Raw genomic sequence first — 24,052 nt, 5'->3', positions numbered from 1 at the left:
AAATCAAGCCCACATTCACCACTTTACCATTTGTTCCACACTCTCACCACTCACTGTGTGAAGAAGTTCTCCTAATGTTCCCTGTAAACACCTTCCATTTCACCCTTAAACCATGTCGTCTCGTTCTTGCCTCACCTCAGTGGAAAAAAGTCTACCTACATTTACTCTATCAGAGTCTGTCTATCCCCCTCATAATTTTAAATACTTCAATCAAATCTCCCCTCATTCTTCTACGATCCAGGGAATAAAGCCCTGTCCTAGAACCATAGAACATTACAGCACAGAAGCAGGCCCATTTGACCCTTCTCGTCTATGCCAAACCATTTTTTTTGCCTAGTCCCACTGATATGCACCCAGTCCATAGCCCTCCATACCTCTCCCATCCATGTCTCTGTCCAAATTCTTCTTAAATCTTAAAATCGAGCCCGCATTCACCATTGCAGCTCGTCCCATCACTCTCTGTGTGAAGAAGTTCCCCCTCATGTTTCCCCGAAACTTTTCCCCCTTTCACTCTGAACCCTTGTACTCTGGTTTGTATCTCACCTGCCCTCATTGGAAAAAAGCCAATCTACATTTACTCTGTCTAACCTCTATGTTTAATTTTTCCTTGTAATGCAGCAAGAACATTCAATCAAAGAAGTTAAGCTTTTAAGAGTTGCTGCATGTTGAAATCATTTCAAAACCAGCATGGCAAGAAACCTCATTGTTTAAAACAATAAACCACTGAGATCTAATTCGTTAGTTGATGTGAAGTTCAATGTGGAGAGAAGTGAGCTATGTGCCCTGTAATAAAATACTAAAAAAAATCCTTCTGTGGGAAGGTCCTGAAGGATTAATTTAGAAAGAACATATATGCAGTTAGTGCCATAGTGGCAAACAATAGCTGGCAAAAAAAAAACCCTACCTCCACTGAGATCATGTTACTTAGCAACCAAAGGAATTACAAAGTTGTTGCTTTATGAATGCAATAAACCTTAAAGCTCGAGAATATGAATGAAATCCAGAAGTTGTAAATCGGGCTGAGGGTCCAATCAGGATGAGGAAGACCACTGCCACACTGTTACTTTCCAGCAATCTCATTGGCCGTTCATAGTGAAATGACTGTTGTGATTTGCTCCTTGGAATGGCAACATCGAACATTTAAGCCCAGTACAGGCCCTTCAGCTCATGATGTTGTACGATCCTGCGGAAACCTACTCCACAACAATCACCCCCTTCCCTCCCCCACATCCCTAACCCTCTATTTTTCTCACATCCGTGGGTCTTTTGTATGTCCCCATTGTACCAGCCTCCACCATCACCCCTGGCTCCACTCTCTGAGTAAAAAAACTTCTCCCATAAACTTTCTTCCACTCATCCTAAACACTTCCCCTGTTATTTGCTATTGTCGTCTGGGAAAAAAGATGCTGGCTGTCCACCCTATCTATGCCTCTATTGGCAGAAATACTGGAATTTGGTCATTTTGATTCTCAATGAAGTATTGATAGGTGTAGAGGTTCAAAGAACACAGGAAAATAGGAGCAAGATGCCATTTGGCCCCTCAAGTTGCTCCTGCCAACAGCACCCAGGAAGTGGACTACAAGCTACAGCTCGAGATAGAAAAAACATGTCAGAAGGAGAATGTTAAAATAATTAACCATATAACCATATAACCACTTACAGCACAGAACAGGCCAGTTCGGCCCTTCTAGTCCATGCCGTAGCAAATCTCCACCCTCCTAGTCCCACTGACCAGCACCCGGTCCATACCCCTCTAGGCCCCTTCTATCCATGTAATGATCTAGTCTTTCCTTAAATGTAACCAATGATCCCGCCTCGACCACATCTGCCGGAAGCTCATTCCACATCCCCACCACCCTCTGTGTAAAGAAATTTCCCCTTATGTTCCCCTTATAATTTTCCCCCTTCAATCTTAAACCATGTCCTCTAGTTTGAATCTCCCCCTTTCTTAATTGAAAAAGCCTATCCACATTTACTCTGTCTGTCCCTTTTAAAATCTTAAACACCTCTATCAAGTCCCCTCTCAATCTTCTACGTTCCAGAGAAAAAAGCCCCAGTCTGCACAACCTTTCCCTGTAACTCAGACCCTGAAATCCCGTCAACATTCTCGTGAACCTTCTCTGCACTCTCTCTATTTTGTTTATATCTTTCCTATAATTTGCTGACCAAAACTGTACACAGTACTCCAAATTTGGCCTCACCAATGCCTTGTACAATTTCATCATAACCTCCCTACTCTTGAATTCAATACTCCGATTTATGAAGGCGAACATTCCAAATGCCTTCTTCACCACACCATCTACCTGAGTATCAGCCTTGAGGGTACTATTTACCATAACTCCTAAATCCCTTTGTTGCTCTGCACTCCTCAATTGTCTACCATTCAATGTATATGACCTATTTAAATTTGCCTTTCCAAAATGTAGCTCCTCACATTTATCTGTATTAAATTCCATCAGCCATTTCCAGCCTTCCTAAATCACCTTTTAATCTACGGTAATCTACCTCACTGTCCACAACACCACCAATCTTTGTGTCATCCGCAAACTTGCTTATCCAATTCTCCACCCCTACATCCAGATCGTTAATATATATAACAAATAATAGTGGACCCAGGACCGAACCCTGAGGAACTCCACTAGTCACCGGCCTCCAATTGGACAAACAATTTTCTACCACTACTCTCTGACACCTCCCATCCAACCACTGCTGAATCCATTTCACTACCTCTTTATTTATACGTAATGCCTCCACCTTTTTTCCTAACCTCCTGTGGGGAACTTTGTCAAAAGCTTTACTAAAGTCCAAATAGACAACTTCCACAGCTTTCCCTTCATCAACCTTTTTTGTAACCCCCTCGAAGAACTCAATCAGGTTTGTCAAGCATGATCTACCCCTGACAAAACCATGCTGATTACTCCCTATCAATCCCTATACCTCCAAAAATTTGTAAATAGCATCCCTCAGAACACTTTCCATGAACTTGCCCACCACAGATGTCAGACTTACAGGCCTATAATTCCCAGGTTTGCATTTGGACCCTTTCTTAAACAGAGGAACCACATGCGCCACCCTCCAATCCTTTGGCACCACCCCCGTGGCCAGTGACATCCTAAATATCTCTGTTAATGGCCCCACTAACTGTCCACTAGCCTCCCTGAGTGTCCTAGGGAATATTTTGTCCGGTCTGGGAGATTTATCCACCTTTATCTTTTTTAACACAGCCATCACTACCTCCTCGGTTATCGTTATATGCTTCATGACCTCCCCACTATTTTTCTTTACTTCAACTGGTTCAACATTTTTTTCCCTAGTGAATTCAAAATTTCCCCCATTTCCTCAGACTTCTCACTCAGCCTACCCTCGCTATCTACAAGGGGTCCAATTTTATCTCTCACTAATCTTTTACTTTTAATGGGGGATTTTAACACGAAAGGGGATTGGGAAAGTCAGAAGGTACTGGGTCCCAGAAGAGAGAGTTTGTTGAATGCCTATGGGATGGCTTTTTGGAGGGATGAGGTTCACCCATGGTTCTGAAGGAGGTGGCGTTGGAGATGGTGGAGGCATTGGAAATGATTTTCCAGAAATCAATAGACTCTGGCATGGTTCCGGAGGATTGGAAGGTTCAGCTATTTAAGAAAGGAGGGAGGCAGAAAAAAGGAAACTATAGGCCTATTAGTCTGACATCAGTAATTTGAAAGTTATTCTCAAGGATGAGGTTATGACATGATATGTCCAAGTCAGGATGGTTTCATGAAGGGAAGATCCTGTCTGACCAACCTATTGGAATTTTTTGAGGAAATCTCAAGTAGGATTGACAAGGGAGAGACTGTGGATGTTATGTATTTGGATTTTCAAAAGGCCTTCGATAAGGTGCTGCATAAGAGGCTGGTTAATAAGATGAGAGCTCATGGAATTACAGGAAAGATATTAGATTGGGTGGAGCATTGGCTGATAGGCAGAATGCAAAGGGTGGGAATGAAGGGATCCTGTTCTGGTTGGTTGCCGGTTACTAGTGGTGTTCCACAGGGGTCAGTGTTGGGCCACTTCTTTTTATAGTGAATATTGACGATTTAGATTATGGATTGAATGGTTTTGTGGCAAAGTTTGCAGATGACACCAAGATAGATGATGGAGTAGGAAACATTGAAGAAACCAAAAGGTTGCAGAGAGATTTGGACAGTTCAGGACAGTGGGCAAAGAAATGGTAAATGAGAGACAATGTTGAGAAATGTACAGTTGTACATTTTGGAAGAAGAAATAAACAGGCAGATTATTATTTGGATGGGGAGAAAATTCAAAATGCAGAAGTGAGAAGGGAGATGAGGGTCCTTGTGCATCATAGCTAAAGGTTAACCTCCTGGTTGGATCGGCAGTAAAAAAAGCGAATGCTATGTTGGTGTTTATTTCAAGAGGAATAGTGTATAAGAGTAAAGAGGTGTTGAGGCTCTATGGGGCATTAGTGAGACCTCATTTGGAGGACTGTGTGCAGTTTTGGGCCCCTTATCTTAGAAGGGATGTAATGATGTTGGAGAGAGTACAGAGAAGATTTACTAGGATGGTTTCTGGAATGCAAAGGTTAACACATGAGGATAGTTTAGCGGCTGTTGGACTACTGATTAAAGTATAGAAGAATGAGAGGTGATCTCATAGATACATTTCGGAGATTGAAAGGATTGGACAGACTAGATGTGAATAAGATGTTTCCCTTGGTGGGTGAATCCAGAACAAGAGGGCACAGTCTTAGAATTAGAAGGTACCCATTTAGAACGGAGGTGAGGAGAAATTTCTTTAGCCAGAGGGCGGTGGATTTGTGGAGTTCATTGCCACATACAGCTGTGGAGGCCTGATCATTGGGGCAGTTTAAGGGGGAGATTGATAGGTATCTAATTAGTCAGAGGATCAAGGGATATGGGGAAAAGACCGGAACATGGTACTAGATGTGAGAACAGGGTGGATTTGTGGAGAAGACTTGATGGGCCGAATGACCTACTTCTGTTCCTTGTGATCTTGTGGATACAATAGTGGGTCTGTATCTTCTCATCTGTGTCAGTTCCCCAGGGCCCTCAATCCCTCCTAAACAAGAATGTCTGCAGTTGTTGGGGTCCAGTGCAGTACAAAAAAGAGCTGAAGAAACTCAGCAGATCACGCAGCATCCACAGGAAGGAAAAGGCAGCCAACACTTTGGGCCCAAGCCCTTCATCTGAAAATCAGGCAGACACTTCCATAAAAAGGTGGGGGGAGGGAAGAGAGATGAGATGGGGTGAGGCGGTGGGTGAGAAAAATTACAGGCCAGCAGGGAAGTCCGCAAACGCTGTGATTGTAAAAAACACACCGAAATGCTGGAGGAACTCAGTAGGTCTCGCAGAGTCCATAGGAGGTAAAGATATATTACTGATGCTTCGGGGCTGAGCCCTTCATCAAGGTGTCCTTCCCTGATTGACAGGGGTCTGAATTAAAAGTAAAAAATTGTAGATGGTGGAAATCTTAAATTAATTTCGAAATAAATTTTGAAACGTACCGGGGTGTAGGTTAATTTGGTGTAAATTGGGCGGCATGGACTTGTAGACCGAAATGGCCTGTTACCATGCTTTATGAATAAAAACAGGGACTGCTAGAGATTCTCAGCCGGTTTGACAGCATCTATGGAGAAAGCAAGACTCAAATAATTTTTCACTTGAATCATAGACTTACTCTCTCCCAAGGTTCTGGAAAGGGTATTCATTTCCTACAGACATGCATGGAAATATTGGAAATGCTTATCAAAATATCTACCCCTGAAGCCAGTTATCTCCTCCTGCATTCCCAGTCTTCACACCCTGCATTCCCATACCTCCCACCGACTGCTGCCCCATCTCCCTGGGCTCAACCTTCTCCCCACAGCTCTGGCAACATTGCCATCCCTTCCACCCACCCTCCCTCATGAGGGCCGGGTCCAAGGAGGCTCTGTTCCCTTCTGCACAGGTCCCCGTCCACAAAACCGCCAAGCACCAACAGTCCCTGAACATTGCCAAACCTGGCAGTTTTCCTGGCTGGACATGGGACCAAGATCTTGGGAGAGGAACATCTTCAAGGTTTTACTTGCATTTCAAGGTATGAGATTGGTAGCATCCACCAGAATTACTACAGTATTTACAAACAGAAACCATTCAAAGTCTCTTCCCACCCTTAGTTTCAGATCCATATATTTCCAAGGCAGATTGGTGGGGCATTATGCGCCTTGGTGGTGCACAGCTGCAGGAGAGGGCAGGTGATCACCAGGGGTGGGGGTAGGCAATATCCTTTGAAGGCCCCACTGCAGTCGAGGGGGCAATGGGTCTAATCCAATCGTTTGCTAGCTTGGCTGTGGGTGAAGTGTTGATTTGGTGGAGAACAGTGTCTTGAGGCTTGGTGGGAGGACAGCGGGCTGGGGCGAAGGTGAGGAGTGTCGGGTAAACACCAGGACTCCCATCAGAGATCTGGGGATGTCAGTGATTGGTTGGTTAGAGACAGTTTCGGACCAGACAAACCAAAGGAAGTATCCTCAGAACAGAAATGAGGAGAGGTTTCTTCCTCTGGAAGGTGGTGAATCTGCGGAATTTGTTCCTGTAGATGGCTGTGGAGGCCATTGGGTAAATTTAAAGGGGGCAGCACAGCTGGCGTAGTGGTTTGTACAGCACCAGTGATCGGGACCGGGGTTTGAATACCACACTATATGTAAGGAGTTTGTACGTTCTCCCTGTGTCCATGTGGCCTTTTCACAGGGCTTCGGGTTCCACCAACCCTTCAAAACTTACTGGTGTTTAGGTCAATTGGGTGTAATTGGACAGCACGGGCTCGTGGGCCGAAAGGGCCTGTTACTGTGCTGTATATTTAAATTTTAAAAAGTTTAAAAAGCGGATATTAATAAAAAGAATGAAAATATAGGTAATCAAGGTAAAATTTTGGCTAAAACTCCTTTGTTTCAAAATAAGCTTTTTCCTTTTACATTTAATATTCAACTTTTGAAGTTGTGGGAACAGAAAGGAATTAAACTGGTAGAAAATTGTAACGAAGCAGGATATTTTATTTCATTTCAAAGAATGAAAGAGAAATATGAAATATCTCCGAATACTCTTTTTTTCTTACTATCAAGTTAAAGCATTATTGTTGGATAATTTTGGGCGCACGTTACGGCTACCTAGACGATCTAAATTTGAAATTTTACTTACTGATGGTGGCAAGAAAGGATTTATATCTGAGATGCAAAATAAAATGCTTAAGCCCGACGTTTATAAATCTAAATTAAAATGGGAAAAAGATTTATTCACATCTATTTCTCAGGGTGATTGGATGAACTTATGTGAGAAAAGTATGACTAAAATTGTAAATGTCAGGTACCGATTGGTTCATTATAATTTTCTTCATCAGTTATACTTAACTCCAGAGAAATTAAGGAAATATAAGTTTATTTCTTCTGATTTATGTTTCAGGCGTCATAAGGAAGTTGGTTCTTTTTGACATTCTACTTGGTCATGTGAGACGGCGAAAACTTTTTTGGGGTAGATTTAAGGAACTTTTAGAAGCTCTTTTTAAATTGAACATTTCACTTGATCCTTTGGTATTTTTATTGGGTTATATAAAGATATTGAGCTTGGAGTTAAAATTAAATAAATTTCAGATTGCTTTTTTGAGATTGGCCTTAGCCGTGGCTAGAAAATATTTGGCAATTATTTGAAAAAATGAGACTAATTTGAGTATTCAGCGATGGCATTTGGAAATGAGATCTTGTATTCCATTGGACAAGATAACATATAATTTACGTAATAATTATTCCTTTTTTGTTAAAACTTGGAGCCTATATTTGGAATATATGGGGTTAAAATATTGATCTTTTTCTCTCACATTAATGGTGTTGCCCCGAACCAGGGCAAATAACTGAAGAGTGTTACATTAATTGATCTCCTCTTTTTCTTTCCTCTTTTTTCTTTCTTCCTTTTCTCTGGGGATAGTTTAGAGGGGGGGGAGTTGGGAGGGGTGAGTGGGTTAGGGTAGGGGTGGGGGTTGCAAGGGGTAAAATATCATGTATGTATTATGTTTTATTTGTTTGTATCTTAATTGTATGATTTATCATGATTAATAAATAAAATTTTCAAAAAAAGCAGAGGTTGATTGCTTCTTGATTAGTGAGGGTGTCAAAGGTTATAAAGAGAGAAGGCAGGAGAATGGGGTTGAGAGGAAAATGCATCTGCAGTGCTTTGAATAGTGGAGCAGACTCGATGGGCTGAATGGCCTAATTCTGGCACCAGTTTGGAATATGGGAGCTGGGAAGGGGGGAAAACTGGATTGGGAAGCTGTATTGGTTGTAGAGGTGGCTTTGGAGGAAAATGCATGCAGTGGGACTTCTCTTGGTGATGCCCCAGCATTACACAGTGTGATTAAAACCTTCTTGTAGGAGGAATCTTGAACAATGGTCACCCTTCAGAGCCACAGGGTTGAATTTCCTCTGGGAATAGCTCCAGGCTTCCCAGTGTGGAGATCACATCAAATGCAGAAGTATGACTCATGCAAGGAAATGCCTCACCAAATCCTTGGGTTCATATGAAAACATCAGGAAATGATTGCATCAGATTTCATTCTGAGAAATACCCAGTTTAACCCACACTGCATTGAAACAAACAGAGCAAGGTCATTGATTTTCAGATATTTGGCTTCAACATTAATTTTAATTTTCATACTCTGTTAAAAGAAAGTATAAAAAAATCTGGAAATAAAATGAGATTAAGAGAAATAATACAGGTGACAGTGAAAGTTAAAAATGATACGTTTTTTTAAAAAAAGCATCGCAAATTTTAAAATGAGGGAGTACATTCGTACCAGGTAGCGTTAATTGTTCAGAGAGATGGTTCAATGGAAATTATCATCCCATTAAAATCCCAGTTACACGTGCTCATTTCAGAAGAGAATCTGTCGCAGATTTCGGCTGCAAAACACTGATGGGCTTGAGTCCCTGCGTGTCTGAAGAAATTTTAGATTTGCCCAGAGGTTTGGTAAATACCTTTGCTGCCACACACAAATGTGTTAGAGAAACGCAGCAGGTCACACATCAACCACAGGAAGTGAAAAGTAACCGACATCTCGTTAGTAAAGGCCCAAAATGTTCATCACCCTTCACTCCCTCTGGATGCTATGTGACCTGCTGAGTTTTCCAACCCGTTGGTACACTCACTACACTGTCCCCCAGTCCCTGCAGACTTTCTTGTTTAACTTCAAATTGTCACAGTAAAATCTGTTAGTTCTATGCTTATAATTTCACTTTATTTAAATATTGATAACTCCGACTAATTTATTGCAATTATACATTTCTTTCTTTATTACTCTGCCGGGACATCTGCATTAATCCATGCAATTAACTGATTGCAAATCCTTAAGAAATAACTCCTTGTGCAGCCGATGTCTTAGTTCCATCCCTTCCATGGTTATGAATTGAGGATGCCAATGACCCTGAGTTTCCCCTGTGGAAATTGATATTGATCACTGGCTTTCTCTGCTGCCTCGCTGGTCAGCCGTTCTAGGAGCTGCACCAGCCTTTGTGGGCTGAGAGCGTTGAGCCTTTGGGCGAACTTTGCCTCAGCCTGCCCGATGTTCCGCTGATGCCCACTATGTGGCGATCTCGCTCCTCTGCCACTGTGCAGCTGCTCCACTGACTATTGAATCTGCAAGGCTGTTAGTGTAGTGGTTACCAAGGCACGGATGGCATAATGGTTAACACAGACCAGACAGGGATTAAAATCCCGTAATGTCTGTAAGGAGTTTGTATATTTTTCCCTTGACTACGTGCATTTACCTGGGGGATCCGGTTTCGTCCCTCCATTCAAAAAGTACTGGGGGTGTGGGTAAATTGGGTGTAATTGGGCGGTAAGGACTTGTGGGCTGAATGGTCTGTTACCGCGCTATATGTCTAAATTAAAAAAAAACAGTAACCCAGGTTCAAATCCAGTGCTGCCTGTAAAGAGTTTGCACATTCTTTCCGTGACTGCATGGGTTTCCTCCAGGTCCTCTAGTTTACTTCTACGGACCAAACACCTACAGGTGGTTTGTTGGTTAATTAGTCAAAGGGAAGTATTTGGACAGTGTGACCTCATGGGCCAAAATAACCTCTTACCATACTGTAACTAGACTATCCATGAAGGGAAAGAGGGGCACCAAGACAGGGCAGTGGGATCCAGTGGAGCAGCAAGGCATGACATTGGGGCCTAGTGCAGCACCAAAGTAGGGCAGTGGAGTTCAGCAGGCCTCAAGACAGGGCAGTGGGACCTAGAGTGGCACCAAGGCAGGTCAATGGAGCTCAGCAGGCCACCAAGGCAGGCCATGGGGACTAGGGGACACCAAGGAAGGGCAGTGGGCCTGAACAGGACACAAAGGCCAGATATGGGGTCTAGGGAGCACGAAGGAAGGGCAGTGGGACCCAGTGAGCCACCAACACAGGGCATGTGGTCTAGGGGGCACCAAGGAAGGGCAATGGGACCCAATGGGACATAAGGCCAGGGCAGTGAGGTCTAGGGGACACCAAAGAAGGGCAGTGGGACCTAGTTGGCACCAAGGCAGGGCAGCACTGATGGTGGTGCCCGGCTGTAGTGCAACTGACAGTGAAGCATTGTTGCAAGGTGTCATAAACCAAAGTTCTTGGATGTTAACGCTGAGATCTCCTTGCAGTTGTCAACATTCCAGATATGGCTGCCCTGCTGGCTGCCTCTGGTGAGGTGTGTACACTTATCATAGATCCCGTCACCACCACAATACGATTCAGACCACAGCCAGTCTCATCCAATGGATCATGGAACAGGAAGAGGTTCTTCTAAAGCATGATAAAATGCAAGTTGTCAGCGTCAGGTTAAAAAAAAACAAACTTGTAGAATAACAGCAAAGCAACTTATTCTCCAACTGGTCTCCAACCAGATAGCATCAGTACTGACTGCTCCAATTTTCACTTTCATTGGTCTCTCTCCACTCAACCCTCTCTAACCTCTGTCTCCAGCTCCCAGCGCTCTGCCCTTCCTTCTCCGATCAGAGAAATGCTCTCAGAGTTCTCCCTCTATCACCCCTCAGCCTCTTTCTCCTGCACCCTCCTACCTGCATCCATGACCTCTTACCTGTTAGCCTGTGCTCCTCCCCCTGCCCCTTCCTCCCTCCTTCCCGCTCCCTCCAGTGGATGCTGCATGTCCTGCTGAGTTATCTCCAGCACTTTAAAGTGTTGTCACCGTCTCTCACCTGTTACTTTAGCTTTGATCCAAGATGTACAAACGCCTCTGAGGAATTCTCCTGTCTTTAATTCCCAGAAGTGAAAGAACGATCAGAATAACTTGCTGGGATTCTGATGGTTAATTTATCTCATAACATTATTTGTCCTACCACAACCAGGGCAAACTAAAGGCAGAGAAGATGGTTCCAACATAACGAGATGAAAAGCAAGTGTGTGTTAAAGAATTGCGACCGACTCAAACTGATTCAGTGGTTGCTAGACTGCAGTTAATGTGATTGTACGGAGCGGTAAACAGATGCCTGCTGGTGTAGAATTCGTTGGAGGTGGAACATTGCCAGCGCCAGGTTTCCCGGGCAACAAGATAGTAAACAAACCAGCAGTGGAACTTGGCAAGAGGCAGGTTTCAGGGAACGACTCTCAGTGCTTTACGAGTGCGGGCTGCCTCAGCCTAGGGTAATGAGCATCCAGCCAGGTCTGTGAATAGCATCGATTTCCTTGGAGTGCAGGAGGAAGAGGGACGACCTCACGGAGGTGGACAGGATCATCAGAGGGGAAGATCGGGCCTTTTGGCATGAGTAGGGGGATCGATAACCAGAGGACTTGGGTTTAAAGTGGGGGGGGGGGAAGACTTAACAGGAATCTGAGGGGCAACGTTTTTACACAGAGGGTGGTGGGTGAATAGAACAGGCTGCTGGGGTGGGGGGGTGTTGAGGCAATGTTTAAGAAAGAAGAATTGGGCAGATACATGAATAGGATGGGTTTGGAGGGAGATGACCCAAATGCAGGCAGGTGGGGCTAGTGTGGGTGGGACATTTTGGTCGGGACAACATCTGAAGGGTTGTATTGTGCTGTTCTTTGAACCTAACGGGTCTGGGGAGCCGAGATACAAGTTGTGGAAGATTTGGGGGATGGGGCCTACCCAGCCGTTCCTGCTGGTGGTGCTGGCGAAACCCCTACCTGTCCCTGCAAGAGGATTATTCCCTACATCCCATACCCTCCCAAAACTCAAAGTGAAATAAAATTAGCAGGTTCATAGCAAGGAAATACTCAACTATTTTGTCTGTTCGTAGCCTTATACTATCCCACCAAGACCACCCGCGCATTGGCGGAGCACCACCTGATTTGACATCGACTTTTCTGCTAACCTGCTCTCCTTTGCCCCCTCCCCTTCCCTTCCCCTTTCCATTTCTCCTCCCTCCCTTCCCCCCTCTACTCACCCAGCCGTCCCTTCTCCCTTTAATCATTGCTATCTCCTCCCTCTCTTCTCAACCTATCGCCTCCTGCCTTTGTGACCACACCCTCCCCTTAATCTTTTGCTTGGATGCCTGCTGACATTTTTCCAAACCTTGATGAAGGGCTCAAGCCCGAAACGTTGGTTGTGCATTTTTAGCTTTGCAACATAAAGGACACTGTTTGAGCTGCTGAACTTCTCCAACATCGTGTGCTTTTACTTCAACCACGGTGTCTGCCGACTTTCGTGCTTTACTATTTTGTGTCTGGGAAAGTCCCATTGATACCATATGTCTGGGTGAGGTGGAGAAATTGGATTTATCATAATTATAGTCAGCCATATGTGCATCTCGCCCACTCCCGATGGTCCGGGGACACGTGAAACAGGTATCCATTGCAAGTGGGCACACCATACTGACAGAAATACACCCATCTGCACCATGCTGAAGTATTATTCTGCCTTGTCCCACTGACCTGTACCCAGATCATAGCCCTCCATTCCCCTCCCATCCGTGTACCTGTCCGTACTGTTCTTAAATATCAAAATTGAGCCCGCATTCACCACCTCCCTTGGCAGCTCGTTCCACACTCCCACCACTCTCTGCGTGAAGAAGTTCCCCCTCATTTTCCCTTTAAATATTTCCCATTTCACCCTTAACCCATGACCTCAAATTCTTTTTTCACCCGACCTCAGTGGGTGTATTTATTCCATCTATACCCCTCATAATTTTGGGTACCACTATCAAATCTCCCTTCAGGACATAAAACATAGAAATCTACAGCACAGGCCCTTTGGCCCAAAGTGCTGTGCTGACCATATAACCTGCTCTAACAACTGCCTGGAATTACCCTACTGCATACCCTCCATTTTCTGACTTCTGTGTACCTATTGTGACAGAGTATATAGAGGTGTTTGGGAGATAAATTGGGAAAGATTTGTTAGAGCAGGTCACACACAAACAATTTAAAACACAGAATTTTTGCAGGAGTTTTACAGAGTGCTCACAGATTCACATGGACTGTTTGCAAACGGCAACAATGTAGCAACATTCTGGGCAGCTTTGTCTGAAAAACAGTTTGCTGTCTGGAAGAGCATATGATCTTTGTAGGCAGAGGGAGAACAGCTTTGGTCTCAGAGTAGGAGGGAGCGAGAGAGAGGAGAGACAGAGCCTTCGGTTCCAGAGGGACAAGCTGGCAAGCTTTGGAAGACGGCCTGGTCAAAGGAGAAGACTGGCTGTCTGGTGTTTCCCTTTGAATAGGAGAAACAGAAAGGAACTCTGTGATGACCTGAAGGAAAGAGGTGATCATCTGGAGAACCCTGAAAGGAGGCAAGTTTCATCAGCAAGACACTGAAGTGACTGTCCTGGAAACTCTCTCTGAAAACCAACAAGAACCCTCCTGTTAAGCACCAAGGCCTGGTGAACTTTATTAATGCTAAATTCTGTGCACAGTACAAGAATTGCCTGCAACCAGTGAGATTGCACTGTGAACCAAAGAACTTTTCTAAACTTATATACACTTTACACACACATGAGCTTAGTAGGTTAAGTAGGTCAATAGAGATAAGTTAAAGTTTGATCATATTTTCATGTTCAAAGATAATTAAAAGCAACTTTTGTTTAAGTAACCCTTTGTCGTGGTGCATATCTATTGCTGCTGGGTTTTGGGGTCCTCTGAATTCATGACACTATCTAATAGTCTCCTATTGTACCTGCCCCACCACTGTTGCCAGCAGCACATTCCATGCACCCACCACTCTCTGGGTGTGAAAACCTGCCTCTTAATCCCCCCCTGTACTTATTCCCAAGCACCTTAAACCAATACCCCCTCGTCTTTGCCGTGTCAGCCCTGGCCGTCCATACGATCAATGCCTCTCATCATCTCGTGCACCTCTATCAGGTCATCCCTCATCCTCCATTACTCCAAGGAGAAAAGACCGAGTTCACTCAACTTATCCTCACAGATTCATATAGTTCTCAATAAATGTTTTGACCACCTTCCTTGAAGGTGAAGCTTATTCGTTAACCCCACAGTGCATAATCACAAAATCAACTCTGAGATTGAGTTGCTGACTGGTTCAGATGTATCGAAGGCTCTAAAACCACTAGAGATGTGAGAGACGGACCTTACGCTGTCAAAACTATACTTGGTTGGACAATTAATGAGCTATTATGAGGGAGAAATGAGGTTCAAGACCAGTCAGCTATAAGTGTCAATAAGATATCGATTGTTAAACAGTTTGGGAATGATGTTCTTTTCCAATCCAGGCAGGATCCTTGTAAATCTCCTCTTCACTCTCTCTATAGCATTCACATTCTTCCTGTCATGAAGTGACCAAAACTGAACATTATATTCCAAGTGGGGTCTAATTTAGGTTGCGAATAGCTGCAACATTACCTCACAGCTCTTGAACTTGATCCCAACATTCTTCTAAAATTCCAGGGATTTCCCTGTAACTCAGTTTTCCTCCACTCCCAGCAACATTCTTGTAAATCTTCTCTGCACTCTTTCAAACTCATTGATAATCTTTAACCAAAACTGCGCCCAATGCGCCAAAGCTGGCCTGTGATTCATTTACGATTTCCCAAGTTCAACAACTTATACCCATCAGGCATTAGCAAATTTCGATCAGTTAATGCAGCAAAAGGCGGTGCATGTGTGAGGAAAGCTCCAATAATTTCATTTATCCTTTGATATAAAATTTATTCAAATGCATGTTCCAGCAGTTCTTGGAAAGGAGACCTGGAGAAACAATTTGGCATCAGCTTGCAGAGATAAAAATATCAAATGTATGCAGTTAAATGAAATTTGCAAAATCCGTTAAATAGACCACATTAATATATCATGTAACTGTTGATTCATCTTTCTAAAACATGGCACATGCTTCAGTTCTTTGAATGACACTCATCGATAATGTAATTGGCATGTCACAATTGTGGGTTGTGGTGTGACTCCAGAATAATATTAATCGTTGCTGTGATATCAGACTGAGTGCTTGATGTATACTGAAATACATAAATACCTGCATAAAGGGGAAGGAAGAAAAATAGAGGGTTACGGAGTAGGGAGGGGTTAATATTTATTAAGGCATATATGGGTTAGCACAACATTGAGGGCTCTCACTCCCTCCCCACTACTGTGTGTAGTGTTCAATGTCCACAGGTCAATGTTATATAATGAACAGTATCAACTTGCAAATGGTTGATTAAGCTGGATGCGATCGATGAAGCCAACGCATTATATCGACCTTTCACAAGTGTGCTCCAAGCTTTGTTGTTCTTAAGTTACTCATTTGTAAAAGAAATGAATATTGCACTAATCTCAAATTTCCATATTGATATTAAACGGCTTCTCAACTGCATATAGGTTGTGTAATTGTAAACAATTCATTATCAATAAAATTACAACCATCATTCCATTTCTTATTTACAGGAGAATAATAAAAAGAAATTAATTTACAGTACCCTCCATAATGTTTGGGCCAAAGGCACTTTTATCCTTTATTTTCCCTTGTGCTCCACAGTTTTAAATTTGTAATCAAACAAATCAAACAATTCACATGAGATTAAAATGCACATTCCAGATTTTATTCAGGATTATTTGTCTACATTTTGGTTTGACCATGTAGAAATTACAGCACTTTTTATACATCGTCCCCTCATTTCAGGGCACCATCGTGTTTGGGAACATTTGGCTTCACAGGTGTTTGTGATTACTTGGGTATTTTTAATTGCTTTATTGGTGCTGGGCTTGCTTCTTAGCCTTTGATCACCTTTGGGGTCTGTAGTTGCCATTTTTCAACACAAGGACCAGAGTTGTGCCAGTGAAAGTCAAAGAAGCCATTAGGGGGCTGAAAAACAAGAGTAAAACAGGAAGAGACATCGCCCAAACCTTAGGATGACCAAAATCAACAGTTTGGAACATCATTAAAAAGAAAGAGTGTGCTGGTGAGGTCAGTAATCACAAAGGGACTGGTATTTCAAGGAAAACCTCCACTGTTGATGACAGAAGAATTCTCATTATAATGAAGAAAAATCCCCAAATGCCTATCTGGCAGATCAGAAACACTCTGCAGGAGGCAGTTGAGGATGTGTCAATGACCACTGTCTGCAGAAGACTTCATGAACGGAAAAACAGAGCCTACACTGCAATATGCAAATCATTAGTTGGCCACGGAAAGGATGGCCAGATTACAGTTTCCAAGATGTATTTAAAAGAGCCCACAGAATTCTGGAAAAAGGTCTTGTGGACAGATGAGACCAAGATTAACATATATCAGAGTGATGGAAGAGCAAAGTGTGGAGGCGTAAAGGAACTGCCCAAGATCAAAAGCATACCACCTTTGCCATGGTTTACATATTGCAATAAAACCTCTGTATTTCTATTCATTAATTCTCCTGTGGACAGTGGTCATTGACACATCCTGAAGAGTGTTTCTGATCTGTCAGACATAGGTTTGGGGATTTTTCTTCATTATGATGAGAATTCTTCTGCCATCAGCAGTGGATGACTTCCTGGGAATACCAGTCCCTTTTCAATTACTGAGCTCACCAGTACACTCTTTCTTTTTAATGATGTTCCAAACTGTTGATTTTGGTTATCTTAAGGTTTGGGCAATGTCTCTTCCTGATTTATTCTTGTTTTTTAGCTTCATAATGGCTTATTTCACTGGCACAATGCTGGTCCTTGTGTTGAAAAATGGCAACTGCAGACCCCAAAGGTGATCAAAGGCTTCGAAACAAGCCCAGCTCTTTTATACCTGCACCAATGAAACAATTAAACATACCCGAATAATCACAAACATTTGTGAAGCCAAATGTTCCCAAACATTATGGTGCCCTGAAATGAGGGGACTATGTATAAAAAGTGCTGTAATTTCTACGTGGTCAAACCAAAATGTAGATAAATAATCTTGAAAAAAATATGGAATGTGCTCTTTAATCATATGAGAATTGTTTGATTATAAATTTAAAATTGTGGAGCACAGTGGTAAATAAATGAAAAAAGTGTCTTTGTCCCAAACATTATGGAGGGAACTGTACATTATCTTCATGGGTCCAGATTCAACTCTGGTTCTCCCAGAGCAGTTTGCATTATTTGTTACACTGGATGGAGATCATTTCATATTTCGCCTTCCCCTCCACCTGCTCGTCTTTGGTACAGCAGACCTCCTCCAAAATGTCCTCTTTGTGGTGGAGTTCAATGAAAAGAGCATATAAGCAAGTGCCCAGAAGACCACCGATAATGGGGGCGACGACTGGAACCCACCACCATCCACCTCCGGCTCTGGGAAAAGGCAAAGGTGAGAGTTAAAGGGTGACTCACTCAATGCTAAAAGAACAGCAGCCCAGTGTCATCCCAGTCTTAGTCCAATGCTATCCCAACAACAGTCTAGTGTCATCCCCAATGCAGCCCAATGCCATCCCAGTAAGAGCCTGTGGCATCCCAATACCAACCCAATAACCCAATGCTATTCAATAGCATCTCGTTAGAATTGAAAACATCTATTCCTTCCTTACTTCAGTGCATATTTGGATCAGGATTGTTACCTACGAAAATCACATAAGTTCGAGTTCACTCCTGGGAGTCCATTTATATATTTAGAGATAGAGCACCTTAACAGGCTATTTCACCCCACAAGCCCATGCTGCCCAATTGGACCCAATTGACCTACAATCCCTGGTAGGTTTTGAAGGGTGGGAGGAAACCAGAGCCCCTGGAGGAAACCCACACCGACACGGGGAGAACGTACAAACTCCTTACAGACAGCGTGGGATTTGAACCCCGGTCCCGATCAATGGTGCTGTAACATCGCTGTGCTAACTGCCGTGCTGCCCTATTTTTTATTTCAGAAGAATATTCTATGTAAATATTATGCAAACTCCCAACATTAGGATAATTTACTCTACATGATCTATGGATCTGTTTTGAATGCAAATGCACTTTGAAGAACCTTTGTTCTGCTGTAACAACAAGAACACTTGAACTCTTGTCCATGGTCTTTTAAAAAAATAGCTCATAAATGCACTTATTAAACCCTCGAATTTGTCAAAAGTACCTAACCTTTGTTTGGGTTCCAAGACCACCAGATACAAGTGGTGTTCAATTTATATCCAAAAGATATTACAGGATTTCTGCTCTCCTGAGTCTTTTTTTTTCCAACCCAGAGAAATCCATATTTGCATCATATAAAAATCCCATACACTAAGGCTTGACTCATCCAAAAAACACCAGATATCCACGGGTGTTTCAGGTCAGGACCCTTCATCAAGACTAGAGGGATGGGGCTATATACTGTATAAAGGGGTGGGGGAAGAAGCAGGAGTCGGGACCCACAGTGCATAAGGTACGGGACATAAGGGGCAGTGACAGGCAGAGAGAGACCATTAGAAAGGAGGGGGGAAATTAAGTAGCGGAGCTGAATAAAGAAGAGATAGAAACAGTGCGATCAGACGGGGTAGGGGTTAATGAAAAATATTCCAAAAGGAGGACATGGTCATAGTTCACCATATAAATATACACACACACACAGTGTGTTTGCATTTGTGGGTTTTGCAATACCGTTTACCTGATTAAAAATATATTATTTTGAAACACACTATATATATATAAATAAATACAGTCACCTATGACCATATCCTCCTTTGGAATGGCCACCCTAAGGTGTGTTGATCTTTAAGTCTACCTTTGGCCTCACCCTGACAAATGGGTGAGTCAAGGGCAGCCATGTCACTGTGGGATTGGATGGGGGAGTTCAAATAGTTGGTGACAGGAAGCCCAAGTTTCAGCTCACAAACAGAGCACAGATGTTTGGCGAAGCCCTCCCTATGGGTTCTCCTTCTGCTGGCCTCTCCACCTCTCACACCTTCTGTCCTATTCTTTATCACCTCTGGGCCCCTCCCTCAGTTTCTTTTCCCTTTATATATCCAGCAATTCTTTGCTCAGGGTTGCAGTGGCTGAAGCATTTGTGCTTCACTAATCGCCCTGATCCAGATCAATCTTCCCTCTGGCCTGCTGGGGCTTTTCAAACTCGTTTCCAAACTTTTACCTTTGCACGCTGCAATTTCCTCACTTTGGTCATTTAGTAAGAACGTAAGATCAACAATTTCAACAGAAACCCGCCATCTCTAGTTCAAGAACAGTTTCTCTCCAACACCCATCAGGCTCTTGAACCTCCCCCTGTTACATTAATCAGGAGCTGCTCTGACACCACAAAAAGACCATCTGCACTGCTGCTGAGTAATATTTTTGTATAAGGACAGGTGTAAATATTTATTATCCCTTTATTGTCTTTTTAATTCAGTTAAATATATTATTGTAGTTGTTTTATAGTTGTTTTTACAAAGTACCTGTTTGGCTGCAGCATATGTACATTGTACAATGTGTATAGCAATAAACTCATTATCATTACACATTTTTCAGGGGAGAATCTTGAATGTCTCCAACATTAGATTCTACATATTTATATAATGCTGTCCGTTTGATATCAGAAGCACTTCGAAGGTGAACAAGAAATCTGCAGATGCTGGGGCCTTGTGCAGCACACAACAGGGCTGGAAGAATTCAGCAGGTCACGCATCATCCGCGAAATGCAATTGGCTGTTGATATTTCAGGCCTGAGCCCTGCTGACGGGCTCAGGTCCCAAAACGTTGACAGTCTATTGCTTTCCTTGACATTGAATGACCTGCTGAGTTGCTTCTGCATTTCTGCGCACTGCAATGGAAAGAGCCTCCTCAACATTAAAGTAGCAGACACAGCTGGCTGGAAATATGGCATAAGCAGGTAGCAAGATAACCCAATGTATCGGTAACTTTATTACTCAAGTGTATCTCTCAATAACCTTTGCAGGAGGACCCTTGACTATCATAAACTCTGCGCAGATGTCCAAATTCCTTAGTCCTTTCAGAGCGTTCCAGTTTTCTTGCAAGTAAGGGCACAACACTTTAATGCAGCAGTTGCTTTTATTGCCAAATAAATGAGGTGTGCTCTTTTATCATGTCACTTATATATCTATCTGAAAGGACAGAGTGCACAGAGGGAATCTTTGCTCATCATCTAATTCAAAGAATGGGACCTCTGGGTGTGCAGAACGCAGCACTAACGTGTATTAGTCTTTCGTTCAACAGTAATATCAGTCAATAAAAGGATTTCTTTAAGGACAATATTTTCCAGGAAACATACACATTTGTATTGGTGCCAACACCAAGTTTTCAAATCGATTCAAATATTTTTATCGCATTGACCTGAGATGCATTGAAGAGTGCTTTTGAAAACAAAAATCGACAGCATGGTAGAAGGCCCCTCCAGCCCATGAAACCCGCATTGCCCAATTACACCACTTAACCAGCCAGCCCCGTGTGTTTTTGGAACATGAGAGGAAGCAGAGCACCAGGGGGAGACCCATGCAGAAAACAGACAAACTCCTTAAAGATAGGGCCGGATTCGAACCCAGGCCGTTCGTGCTGTAATAGCATTGGGCTAACTGCCTTGCTAACCCGTTTTCATTTGCAGTGCCAGACTACATGGGTCTGGGAACAAGTGAGTGCCCTGACTTCACCTGAATGTCAGAAAGCCACTCTCTGCACATATACTGCATCACTCTGTCAGGCTCTTAGTGCGAGCTGGCATAAACACGCTATCTTTATCCAGCTTGCTGCCAATATAATCAGATGGCACCATCTGGTATCCTTTAATCAGCTCTGTACTAAATGAATAATTAATGAACTGCTCTCACCATGAAACATAGGAGCAGAAATAGGCCATTCAGCCCATCGAGCCTGCCCCGTCATTTAATCCTGAGCTGATCTATTTTCCCACTCTGCCCCACTGCCCACCCTTCCCCCCATAACCTTTGATGCCCTGGCTAGTCAATAATCTGCCTTAAATACACCCAATGACCCAACCTCCACAACAGCCAGTGGTAAGAAATTACCACCCCTTGGCTAAAGAAATTCCTCGGTGTTTCTGTTCAAAGTGAACACCCTTCAGACCTGAAATTGTGTCTGGGTTGTTACTTCCTGTCTCCTGGGAACATCGGGGGATGTTTTTGTTCTATTTTGTCAGTCACATGCCCTACTAAATGTACAATGAACGAATATGTCTCACCCCTCTACCCTCAGCGCACTGACAAGATGGGTCTTTATCTGTCTTACAAATTTACAAACCAGAGCTCACCTTTGTGCCAGCACGTGCCAAAGTTAAAGCCAGAGTTCCTACAGCTTTATTAACGTGAAAAACAATAGGCAATACATTATATGGGGAATATACTGAGCCAGGACACTGGAATTCTCAGGGTGGATGGACAATTCGGCTAAAGTCTTCTGAGTCAGAGCACAATGTGTGCTAATGGCTTATCAGATCTGGTCTGTCCTCCCAATAACCATGCAGAGGGAATCCATGCGAGAAGCTCCCTAGACTATAGGCTGGGCAATCACAGAAAGCCTTAATCATCTGCCAGCATTCAAATTAAATTTGCTTGGAAATGAAAAACATTGTCATCCATGGGGTTGATACAGGGCAGAAGGCAGGCTTTTGTCGGGGGAATTATCCACTTAGATGCTGATGGATTTAGGGAGAATGTTGTATCACGCACCCTGGCAATATTTTTGGCTTGGCTTCGCAGACGAAGATTTATGGAGGGGGTAAAATGTCCACGTCAGCTGCAGGCTCGTTGGTGGCTGACAAGTCCAATGCGGGACAGGCAGACACGGTTGCAGCGGTTGCAGGGGAAAATTGGTTGGTTGGGGTTGGGTGTTGGGTTTTTCCTCCTTTGCCTTTTGTCCACTTTAGTAACACTGGAATGTTAGTTGGAAACTCTCTCTATACACAAACTTGACCACAACGTCACATTAAATCAATGGACGCCAAAAGTTTTGACTGACTGCGCTGTTCTATATGGAAATATTATAAAGATAATTCTGAGATAAACACAATACTTTGTATACCATTCACTTCGATGAACCCTTTAAATAGGCTATATGTGATTAAAATCTCTACTAAATGTACAATGAATGGATTTGTCTCACCCCTCTACCCTGAGCACACTGACAAGTTGGGACTTTATCTGTCTTACAAACTTACAAACCGGAGCTCACCTTTGATAGAAGTGGGTGATTTAGTGCCAGCACGTGCCAAAGTTTGCCTCTGCAGTTTACATATCAGGAGTAACTGTTTCACAGCACCGGAGACCCAAGGTTCAATCCTGTCCTCAGCCACTTTCTGTGTGGAGTTTGCATGCTCTCCTTCTGATAACCTGGGCTTCTCCCAACAGGTTATTTGTGATTAAAATACATCACTATGCTCGAAGTAACCCAGCTAGCAATTATAATGAGAACCAGATTTTTTTTTGGTGCATTTCTCCCTAGTCAATGATGTTTGAGGAAGCTATTCAAATTAAGTTTGTTACTTTAGACATTGGAGCTGCTGTTGCTCTGAAATTGTTTGTGGTCACGTACCTGAAGACCTCAATTCCCCAGCCGGCCACAGCAGTGAAGAGTCGTGGTCCCAGGTCACGAGCTGGGTTTATGGTGCCACCGCAGTTGAAGTTCATTGAAAGACCGATGACCATGATGACCAGACCAATCACAACTGGCTCAAGTCCTTTGGGGACACAGTTGTTCTTGGTGTCCAAAATGGCCAAGACAGAGAGAAGCAGTGCAGCAGTGCCCATGATCTATTAAAAACACAAGGTGTCATCAATGACATTCGCATTTTCCATCATCAGTTTTTGGGGAAGCAAGGGGGGAAGACTTGTGACGGATCTGGGCTAATATTAAAGTTAAAATCTTTAGTTATAAAATATATATTTCTTAGTAAAGTTAGTTTTTGTGGATTTGGACACAGGGACGCACAGAAACCATTTTGAAAGCCCACATGTTTATTGAGCCATTATGATGCTGGAAGCCTGTTTGCTTAAAAAGACTGCTAATTCAAACCTGCAAACAGTCATAAAAGGTTTATGACTGTTCTCCATTGAGAACTAAAAACAATAGGTGTTTGTTCAGCAGCAGCTGTGTACACACATGGCCGTTTTGCTGGTTTTCCTCACAGACAGGCCAGAGTCCATTGGCTCATGATTCAAACTTTTGATGAAGACAGAAATTATATCATGTGCCATGATGTGATGAGACATTTCAGAGAAACATAATTATTGAAAATAGGGACATTTTGAAACCAGAAGATCCCTGGCCATCCTGTGAATAACAGAAGATTGTAATACAGTAGCCATACATGTAATTCCTGGTCAAAGGAGAACACAGAATAAGTGGCTTTTGAAGGAGGAAGATCATTTCTGACCATCTCTTTAAGATAAAGAGGGGAGTTCAACCATGTCCTTTTCTAGTTGGGCACTTCGTTTAACCCTTGACTGGGTTAGTGAAATCATCGTGGAAGAAAATAGCCACTTCACTGTCTGTTTGTAAATAGCCACTTCACTGTCTCTTTGGAAAAGAGGACAGATTCATTGTGTTGAACACAGATTCCAAAATCTTCATGCAAGAGAGAGAAAATAGTTCATATGAAGAAACATTGATCTGAACACAACTCTACAAAAGAAATTTGTGTTTTAAAGAGGTTTTGATGACTTGGTTTCAAAATTCTTT

At 43.0% G+C, this 24,052-nt stretch overlaps 1 protein-coding gene and 1 long non-coding RNA gene across 4 annotated transcripts in view; both read right to left on the bottom strand.

Moving 5' to 3' along the window:
* Positions 1-9,303: 9,303 nt before the first annotated feature.
* On the bottom strand, positions 9,304-11,501 carry LOC138749237 (uncharacterized). The gene is made up of 2 exons (XR_011348500.1): positions 11,230-11,501; positions 9,304-10,816 (listed from the first exon to the last, which is right to left on the bottom strand). It is a non-coding gene; the product is annotated as an uncharacterized lncRNA (long non-coding RNA).
* Positions 11,502-17,356: 5,855 nt separating this feature from the next.
* Positions 17,357-24,052, bottom strand: part of aqp9b (aquaporin 9b) — an 87,723-nt gene continuing 81,027 nt past the window's right edge. For 2 of the 3 annotated variants that reach the window (XM_069910829.1, XM_069910830.1), the window contains 2 exons: positions 22,907-23,124; positions 17,357-17,737 (listed from right to left, as the gene is read on the bottom strand). In XM_069910829.1, coding sequence (XP_069766930.1) covers positions 17,545-17,737; positions 22,907-23,124 — 411 coding nt within the window. In that variant the 3' untranslated portion in view covers positions 17,357-17,544. The remainder of the gene's footprint in view (positions 17,738-22,906; positions 23,125-24,052) is intronic. The other variant, XM_069910828.1, reaches the window with a different exon arrangement.

The sequence above is a fragment of the Narcine bancroftii genome, chromosome 14, assembly GCF_036971445.1.
Source record: "Narcine bancroftii isolate sNarBan1 chromosome 14, sNarBan1.hap1, whole genome shotgun sequence".
Lineage (NCBI taxonomy): Eukaryota > Metazoa > Chordata > Chondrichthyes > Torpediniformes > Narcinidae > Narcine > Narcine bancroftii.
Note: the sequence above shows the minus strand (reverse complement) of the source record. Positions and strands in the feature narration are given on the sequence as shown.